At 36.9% G+C, this 10,375-nt stretch overlaps 1 protein-coding gene across 1 annotated transcript; it reads left to right on the plus strand.

The window, feature by feature from the left end:
* Positions 1-6,084: 6,084 nt before the first annotated feature.
* On the plus strand, positions 6,085-7,725 carry LOC145118912 (flotillin-like protein 3). The gene is made up of 3 exons (XM_079054566.1): positions 6,085-6,680; positions 6,759-7,127; positions 7,222-7,725. The coding sequence occupies exons 1-3, from the start codon at positions 6,123-6,125 to the stop codon at positions 7,723-7,725; spliced, it is 1,431 nt and encodes a 476-aa protein (XP_078910692.1). The 5' UTR covers positions 6,085-6,122.
* The last annotated feature ends 2,650 nt before the right edge of the window (positions 7,726-10,375 follow it).

Genomic DNA, 10,375 nt, shown 5'->3' on the forward strand with positions numbered 1-10,375 from the left:
TCTTGACCACTTCCATCATTGGAGGATTCAATCTTCTTTGAGCCTCTCTCCTAGGCTTACAATAATCTTCCATAAAAATCTTGTATGTGCATACATTAGGGCTTATCCCGTTTATTGGCTCAATCACATCAACCCGGTACAATGGAGAAATGTTGCTAGGGTACCTCATTGACTCAAAGATGTTGAAGTGAATGATCTCTCCATCAAACTCCATAGTAATTTTCCCTTTATGGACATCAATGATCGTGTGAGCGGTATTCATGAAAGGTCTTCCAAGGAGGATCATAGATGATATGGAAGGAGTCTTCTCTTCAATATCAATGACATAAAAATCCGCGGGAAAAACAAGTTGATTAACTTGTACTAACACATCCTCCAACACTCCTCTTGGAGACACACTTGACTTGTCCGCTAATTGAATGATTACTCCGGTTTCTTCCAAAGGTCCAACATTGAGAGATTGAAAAACTGAATATGGCATCACATTGATCGAGGCTCCAAGATCTAACATGGCACTTTCGACATGTAAATCACCAATTGTACAAGGGATAGCAAATATTCCCGGATCCTTGCATTTAGGAGGTAGCTTCTTTTGGATAACTGTAGACACGTTTGCATTGACTTGAATAATTTCATTTGCCTTGAATTTCCTCTTCTTGGTGCACAAATCCTTGAGAAATTTTGCATAACTTGGAATTTGCTTAATAGCATTCAATAGTGGAATGTTGATTTGGACCTTGCGGAAAGTTTCAAATAATTCATTTTCTTCCTCTATCTTCTTGGAAAATGCTAACCGGGAAGGGAAAGGTGGTGGTATGACCAATGGCTTGATAGACTTGTTGGAATATTCGGGTTGCTCAATGTTTGGAACAACCGGTTCCTTTGGAGGAACTACCACTTTCGAAGGTTCAACAATAATAACTTCATCTTCGTCTTCTCTTGAAACTCTTTTAGGGTTGCTTTCTCCAAGTGTTTTCCCACTTCTCAAGGTTATTGCCCTCACATTGGGATTCTTCTCGGTTTGAGATGGAAGTTTACCCCTTTGTTCCATCTTGTTGAGAGCGGTGGCCAAGTATCTAATTTGTGCTTGAATGTTGGAGAAAGTTTTCTTGGTCTCTTGTTGAAATTGGGTTTGGCTTTGAGCAAGAGAAGTGACAAGTTATTGAAGGCTCATTTGGTGGGCACCACTTGATTGGTAATTTGGAGTGGAATGAGATGTTTGGGGATATGGAGGTTTTTGTGATGGGTATTGAGAAAATTGGGGTCTCATCATAACATGTGGTGGGTTTTGCTTTGGTGGGTATGGGTTGGTTGGGTTATTCCTCCAATTTGGGTTGTAGTTGTTTTGAAAGCCCATGGGTCTTGGTTGACCTTGATATCCTCCCATTGCATTAACATCCTCTAGCTCACTACCAAGTGAGGAACACTTATCCGTATAATGCCCCGTCATGGCACAAATACCACATACCATCAATTGTTGACCACTTCCCACCACCATTTGACTTAATACATTAGTCAAATCTAAGAGCTTTGATTCCAAGTGTTGAATGTTGCTAACTTCACCAACCACTTGTGGAGAATTTCTCTTCATGTCATTTCGAGTCCCAAAGTTCCTTTGATTTTGAGAAATGGTTCCAAAAAGTGACCTTATCTCTTGAGGGGTTTTGTTGAAGATGTCACCACCACTTGAAGCATCAATCATCCTTCGATATTTTTCATTCATACCCTCATAAAATTGTTGAAGAAGTAGTTGTTCGGGAATGTTGTGTTGAGGACAACTTGTACACAAGTTGTTGAATCGCTCCCAAAAATCATGAAAAGTCTCATTCTCCCCTTGACGAATCCCCAAAATGTCACTTCTTTGGCTTGAAATTCGGGAGGTGGGATAGAACTTGCTATTGAAGGCTTTGAGTAACTCTTCCCATGTGTGAATAGATCCCGGTGGTAAGTTGAATAACCACTCTCTAGCTTTATCTTCCAAGGTGAGCGGGAAGGCGGTTAGCTTGAAATCATCCAATGTCACATTTTCGGGCAACATGCTAACACATATCATATGAAAGGACTTCAAATGCCTTTGAGGATCTTCTCTATCCAAACCATGGAACTTGGTGAGTTGATGTATGAAACTTGACTTCAATTCAATCCCTCGACGGTTTGCGGGATAAACAATACCAAGAGGTATATGAGTAACATCCGTCTCCATCATTTGTCGAAGTGTCAACTCTTGAGGGGGATTGGGTGGATTGGGGTTATTGGGATATTGTTGCAAGTAATCGGGTGGTTGTTGGTAAGGTGGGTATGGGTATTGTTGGGGATTGTAGATTGGTGGTGGATAAGGCTGGTAGTTAGGGTATTGGTTGTAAGGAGGTTGTTGTTGTGGGTACATTGGGTTTTGGTACATTGGAAGGTGTTGGTAATTGGGTTGATTTGGGTAATGTACTTGTTGTTGAACTTGAAAAGCATTGTTTTGAGGTTGGTTGTTTTGGTGGAAGTGTTGGTTTTGTGGTTGTGGAGGTTGATAATTGGGTTGGTTTTGAGGAGGGGCTTGATTCCAAGGTGGCATATCAATGAGAGGTTCTTGTTGTTGTCTTGGTTGTTGGGGTGGTGTATTGGAATCTTGATTGTTTGGGTTTGGGTTGGGATTGTGAGGTGGAGTGTGATTCATGGCTATGTAGTTTTCAAACGGAATGTCTTCAAAGGAATGACCAACAATTGGAGAACTCGGCTCGGTGTCGGTATCACTTGAAGTGTGAACTTGGTCTTCTATGTTGATTAGTGGAGAAGAGGAAGAAGCTTGAACTAGTTGTTGTTGCTTTGCTTGTTTGGCTGACTTTTTCAACCTTTGTGCTTCTTTTTTAATTTCCGGATTGTAGAGTAGTTCACCGGTTCTTGTAGACCTAGGCATAAACAATCAAATAACAATAACCAATTTCCCCGGCAACGGCGCCAAAACTTGATGGGATGTCAAGTCCACCAAGCAAATTACACCCTTTGTTTACAAATAAAACGTAATATAATGATAAAAAGGGGTATCGATCCTCGGGGAAATGGTTGTATTCAATCACCAATGCAATCTAAAAGAACTATTGTAAATAAACTAACTAACTACAATTAAACTAAAAGGGGGGGGGGTGTTATGATTGCTTGAAAACTAAAAGACTTGAATAACTAAAAACTTGCAATTAAGCAAGATAGTGAGATGCTCAAATGTTGGGAACAATTGGTTAACCAAGGCAATTCAACACAATGAACATTTGTGTGCTTATCATTAGGATTCAACATGAAGCTTATCATTCATCCCAAATTGGTTATAGCAATCATGAAGCATGATATGCCAAGATTCCTCTTAGGTAGTATGGAGGTTGGGGAAGCCCACAACACACCTTCTTAATAAAGATCAAGGGTTTAATTGAAGCAATTGAACCCAAGAAGTCAATTAGCCTTAAGAAAGAAGGAATCCCCAATTCCTAGAGGATGTCAATGCTTACACATCCATAAAGGAGCTATGATTCATAAACTAGAGATGATTTTTACCATCATAAAGCCCTTGTTCTAAGTTAATTCAATGATTCAATGCAAAACCAAAGAAATAAACTAACAATAGCTCATTCAAGTGCCAAGCTCGTGATCAAAGCATTAAACAAGCATAAGAAATATGATCTAGAACCATAAACATAAGATAATTGATAATCTAGCATGAATCCTTCAAAAACCCACAAACATTCAAAGGTTTTTAACCAAAGTTAACCAATATAGAGAAATTAGCCACTCATGGCAACAAAATAACAATAACAAAAGTCTAATTGCATAAAGAAACTACCTAAGACTTGGAAAGATGAAAGGAAATGGGTATTGAGCTTCCAAAATCGCCTCCCCCAGGTCTCCAATGGTGTCAAATCGAAGTTCTGGCTGCTAGGTCTGATCCCCCAAGGTAATGGCAAGCCAAATGACCAAAATGCCCAAACTGGGCAGTTGCGCGGGTACCCGCGTGACGAAAATTTCACCCGCGCAAATGTTGTTGTAATGCTATTGGTCCTTCATTCCACCACTCCACCCTTCCACTACCAAAGATTCCTTTGGTCCCCTCCATATCCATGTGATTCAAATCAACCAATCATCTTTTGGCTTCAAATGTGGATGCTCCAAACCCAAATTAATTATCCATGATCCATCTTCACAAGCCCACTTCATCCAAGCCTTTATCTTTTTAAGCTCAAATCTCCTTTGGTGGATCCGCCAAGCCCTATAGCGCCTCGAGAGCCCACAAGTCCGTCTTCACTCTAATCCACAATCGCAATAAGCACCAAAACCCTGCAAAATTCCTCATGTAACATAAAAAGCACCCGATACGATCCATGCTAAAGAAAAATAAATAAAATACAATGCAATCATGATAAAAAGATCTAAAAATCTAAAATAAACTAAAAAAATAAGGAAATAAAATAAGCTATCACACACCTTGCCTCCAACATGTTGTTCCTACTCAAAAGTCCATTGCACTGTTCCTGTAACATGTTGATACTTCTTACCAGCCCATTACATCTTTCCTCCAACGTATTTATGTTTCTTAGAAGACCAGGTATGATGGTTTTACTCCTAGCACACATAGGCGGGTCAACCCACCCGATAAACCCACAAACAGAATCCTTAGTAGGGCAAGCATAAAACCTCCTTCCGGGATTCAGTGGTGTCCAAGACGTTTTCACCAAGGCGAGCTTTCCACAAAAACAAACCACCATTGCTCAATTGCAAGTCAGGAAGGAGAAATTGAAGAAAATAGCCGTTGGGGAAGAACAGTTAAGAACGTTGGGGAAGAAGATTCGTTGGGGAAGAATCTGGGAAAAGAAAACGACATATAAAGGATGTTTTATTTTTCCATATGCAAAAATGGTCCCTATAAGTAAAAAGACAGAAATACCCTCACGTGCAAGGCACATGAGGGGGTTAACGGATTCTTTTTAACGGGTGTTAAGTACAGGGACCATTCTCACAAACAAACCAGTCCAAAAGGACAACAAAACCAAAAAACTCGTGGTTTGGACCAAAACCCCAAAAAATTGCATACCACAGGGACCATTTTTGCAATTAAATCTAAAAACAACAAAGACTTATTTTGTAAATAAAACATTAAGGACTAAATGTATACAAACTGAGAACTTAACCTGGAGTAATCAGTCATAAGTATTAAATCTGTACAAAAACAATAAACTCAAAGGCTTACTTTACAAAAAATAATAATAATAATAAAAAAATAAGGACTATATGTGTTAAAAACAAAATATTAAATTATTTTCCAATTTTTCTATCTGTCATTTAAACATGTTCCATTAACAATTATGTATATTCCTTTAGAAAAGATAATTTCATATAACATGGATACCAGTTCCTACCATGGTGTTATAATATCATGGGTGATGTGGCATCTGAGGTGCCACCTATATGGTGTTATAACATGTTATTCATACCCAATGCTCTAATGTTACAGTAATTTAACAACTAATTAAAAATAATATACTTTAATATAATTAACTAGTTTATAACTTGTGGAAACCATAGTTACAAAATTAATTAAACTTTCATAGTAAAAACTCAAAATTATTAATCAATTATTTTAAATAAGTTGTTAATTAAAAGATATTTTTTAATTATATAAAATTATAATCATTGATTTAAATAAATATATGATCTTATAATCTATATTAATTTTATTTTTTATTTTAATGTTATTAATTTAATGTAATTAGAGTAATAAATTTAAAATTTGAATTTTGAAATAATGAATCAATAAGGTGACAAATGACATGACGTTAATTAGGAACGCCTAATAAAATGACACGTAATAAAAACAATTATTCTTTTATTAAAATAAAGAGAAGAAATTCTTCTTTTATTCTTTAAGATCATATAAAATAAAGTGATTTGGTAAAAAAATTAAAATATAAATAAAGAAAGAGCTATCATCTTCATTAATGTAAAAGAAAATACATCTAAATATAAGCACGAGGTAGTCAGCATGCTAAAATTAACCCTATATACACAAGCCAGCTGTAGCATCTAGTTTAAGCTTTACACGTAAACCCTAAATATATCCCCTCAACCGACGGCGGTCAGTATCTCCGGCAATGTATAGGGTAGCAAGCGCGTCGGAGTATTTGGTGATCACCGGATCCGGGATCGACGACATCAAAATCGCAAAAAAAGCATGGGTATTTCCCGGCCAGACCTATGCCAAGTTCGACATAACTCCGGTGAACTACAGTTTCGATGTCCAGGCCATGAGCGCCGAAAAACTCCCCTTCATCCTCCCGGCCGTTTTCACCATCGGTCCACGTTCCGACGACAATGAAAGCCTCCACAAATACGCCAAGCTTATCTCCCCGCTTGATAAGCAATCACACCATTTGAACGAGCTCGTTATGGGGATCATCGAGGGGGAGACCCGTGTCCTTGCTGCCTCCATGACCATGGATGAGATTTTCAAAGGTACGAAGGATTTCAAGAAGGAGGTGTTTGAGAAGGTTCAGTGGGAATTAAATCAGTTTGGATTGTGGATCTACAATGCCAATGTCAAACAGTTGGTTGATGTTCCTGGACATGAATATTTCTCTTATTTAGGGCAAAAGATACAACAGGAAGCTGCCAATCAAGCCAAGATCGATGTTTCTGAAGCCAAAATGAAGGTGATTGCTTATCACTATTGTTGCTTAAGTACTTTCTACTTTGAATCGTGGATATATAATGAGTGATCGTTGATTCAGGGTGAGATAGGAGCGAAGCTTCGTGATGGGCAGACTCTGCAGAACGCAGCAAAGATAGACGCGGAAACGAAGATCATAGCTACACAAAGGCAAGGTCAGGGGAAGAAGGAGGAGGTGAAGGTGTTGACAGAAGTGAAGGTGTTTGAGAACCAGAAAGAAGCTGAAGTGGCTGAAGCGAATGCAGAGCTTGCAATGAAGAAGGCAAAGTGGGCCAAGGAATCTCAGGTGGCAGAGGTGGAGGCGAATAAGGCGGTGGCGCTGCGTGAGGCGGAGCTGCAGAAGGAGGTTGAGATACTGAACGCTTTAACTCGGACTGAGAAACTCAAAGCTGAGTTCTTGAGCAAAGCTAGCGTTGAGTATGAAACCAAGGTAACAGAATGAATCCAAAGTTAACCATTTGCTATTTCATGTAATTAATCACATTCACGTATAATTATAAACCGCGAGTTTAATGCAAACAAAGGTACAAGAAGCGAACTGGGAGCTCTACAAGAAGAAAAAAGCCGCAGAAGCAATTCTCTACGAGAAGGAGAAAGAAGCGGACGCTCAGAAGGCGATAGCGGAGGCGACACTCTACTCCCGCCAACAAGTCGCCGACGGTGAGTTATATGCAAAACAGAAGGAGGCGGAGGGACTTGTTGCTCTTGCTCAAGCTCAAGGTACTTACATACGCACACTTTTGGGTGCCTTCGGAGGTAACTATGCAGCTTTAAGAGATTATTTAATGATCACCGGAGGAATGTATCAAGAGATTGCGAAGATTAATGGGGAGGCAGTTAAGGGTTTGCAGCCAAAGATTAGCATCTGGACCGGCGCAAGTGGTGGTGGAGAGGGCGGCGATGGTGGTCTCTTGAAGGAAGTTGCCGGTGTGTACAAAATGTTGCCGCCATTGTTTGAGACTGTTCATGAGCAAACCGGGATGTTGCCACCAACTTGGATGGGGAAGATGAACGTCAAAGAATCTTAACGGTCTTCTTATATGGGAAGTTAGTTCGTTGACTCTATAAGATCCTATAGTTTTTAAATTAGTATTTTAGTGTTTGAAAATAAAATATTAATATTTGTTGATGTGCACTTTTTGCTTATTGCTTATATTTAATAGGTTAAATATCTTTTTCTACTAATGATATATGTTTAAGTATTCGTATTTGCTGCAAGACACATACACGGTTTTGTTTGAATATGTGTGCACTTTGTTAACAATTTTCTAACAAAATTATTTCATCGGTTTTTAGACTACATAGAATAATTGTTATGTTTTTGGTTAGATTTCATTCCATTTCCAGTCCTTCCTTTTGATGTAGGTCAATTATGTATGTTAAGTGTCCCCACAAGCAAATATATGAATAATTTGGTCTTTTCCTTAGCTCCATATATTGCTTTTCAGTGTTATGGTAATTTGGTGTTTTCCTTCCCTTTATATATTTCTTTTTGGTTTCGATCATTACTTGAATGTTATTTCATTTTTGTCCATCCTCTAGTTTGAAAGTATACACCGGTGATTTGTAGCTATGGAACGATTACAATTGTTCAAACTATATACTTAGCTACGAACATAGCTAGGTAGAAGACTATATATTTTCTTTCCCTAAAAAGTTATGCTTCATGTTCAACCCGCTAAAGAAGGTGATCCCTAAAAACGTCATCGTTGAGCAGTGGCGAGTCTAGAACGTAAAATCATATGGTTCACTTTTTAAATGAAACCGATAAAAAAAAATAATTGTGCGTCCGGATCGAGTCGAATCGTATAAGCAAAAAAAGATTTGAATTTCTTATAATTATACCGGAATGTGGTCTTATATATTGATATAGATTTTAATAATTTCACATGGTGAATTTAAATCAACTCTTATATGCTTATTTTCCTCATTATTTTTTCTACTATTTTTTAATCATTCTTTAAAAAAAAAGTTAAAGAAAGACATTTTTTTTTCTAATTTCATAAACAAGCAGCAAGTCAAAAATCAACAATAAAAAACAAAGAAATAAAGTATTATCGATGAAACGATGATTTTGTTTTTGGTGTGATATTTCTTATTTCATTAGTTATGAGATTTCTTATTTCACAAATTTTAATTTACAAACAACAATCGAAATATCAAATAATCAAACAAATGAACTACGATCAAAGAATTAATTCATATTGAAAAAAATAAAAAAACACATAATATACAATCATGGAACAATCAAAATTTATGTTGTTGAATTATTGAACAATTAACAAATCACCTTTCAGTAGTCACTATTAGCGAGAACCCCCCCCCCCCCCTACTCTGGAATCGATATTCTCATATTCACAATTTATTATTAACAAATATTTAATATCAATTATATTAGAATATAGGAACAATGATCCAATGAAGCAATAAGTTAAAAAATAATAAATAAAGAGAGAAAGAAAGAAAGAAAAAAGTTACATTCAATGGAATTGTGATTTGTGAATTATGAATTCTAGATCTTTGTCGACTAATTAATCGATGGAATTGGAGTCTTGCCCTTACCCTAGGAGTTCCTATTGAGCCGCTGCCCCCTAAGTAGTCACTCGCGATTTATTTTATTTTCTGTTTTGTTTTTTATTTAATATTATATTGGGCTATATATTATATCTAAACTTTTTGGGCTTTGAAAGTATCTATAGGCTTTAAAATTTTGATTGTGAATATCTTTTTCCAATAATATTAGGTAGTTCACTTAATTTTTTTTAGATAGGTCATATTTTTTAATTATATATAAGCTATTATATATATATATAAAAAAAAAGGTAGGTCAAGTGGCCTACCTTCAACCAACGTAACCTCGCCATAGACGTTGAGTCACATAAAAGTAGAGGTGCAAAATGTTTGGATTGATTTGTTGATCCACCCACGTGTTCCCATTATTTTTATTAGGATCAATCAACAATTTGGAAGCGGATGTGAAAGAATGTTTGGATCAAGCTCGAAGGTTGAAGAGATTTTTGATTTTCAGGTGGTCGTTCTCAGTTTGCAAATATGATTCTTGCTTTTGCATGATTTTGTACAACCATATATTGAGATCGAGAAGGAGAGAAAGATGAAGAATGACGGTGGTGGGGAGGAGGAGGGGGCCATGAAAGGAGAAGGTATGGGTGAGTTAGGTGGGTTGGGTGGTGTAGATAAAGGGTAATATAGTCATTTTGGTTGGAGCATATAATAAAAGGGTTAGGGCGTCCGCAATCCATTGAAATCTATTTAAGGAGTTCTATAGATTGTCACACCACTATCATATCAACATTTCACTTTTTATTCAACTATACTCTTTAACATCCACACTCCATTAAACCCATTTAAAATTTAATGGATTTCTATATTGGGTTTGAAATTTAATTGAAAAGGAAAATATTAAATCCATTGAACCAATCAATAATCATCCAACTCTCCCATTCAACTCTTTTCCATGTCATCACTCACACTCCATTAAACTTCTATTCAATCCTAGTCATCATCTATTCAACTCTTATTAAACTCATATTGTGGATGCTCTTAAGAGATTTCAAAATACGGGCTAACATAATCACATAAACCTCAAATAAAAGCCAAGCAAAAATGAATGTTTAGATCCCAAAAATGTAAATGATCACCATTTTGTAATTTACTCCA

This window comes from Lactuca virosa, chromosome 6, assembly GCF_052849685.1.
Source record: "Lactuca virosa cultivar CGN04683 chromosome 6, Lactuca_virosa_CGN04683_v6, whole genome shotgun sequence".
In the NCBI taxonomy this organism is placed as follows: domain Eukaryota; kingdom Viridiplantae; phylum Streptophyta; class Magnoliopsida; order Asterales; family Asteraceae; genus Lactuca; species Lactuca virosa.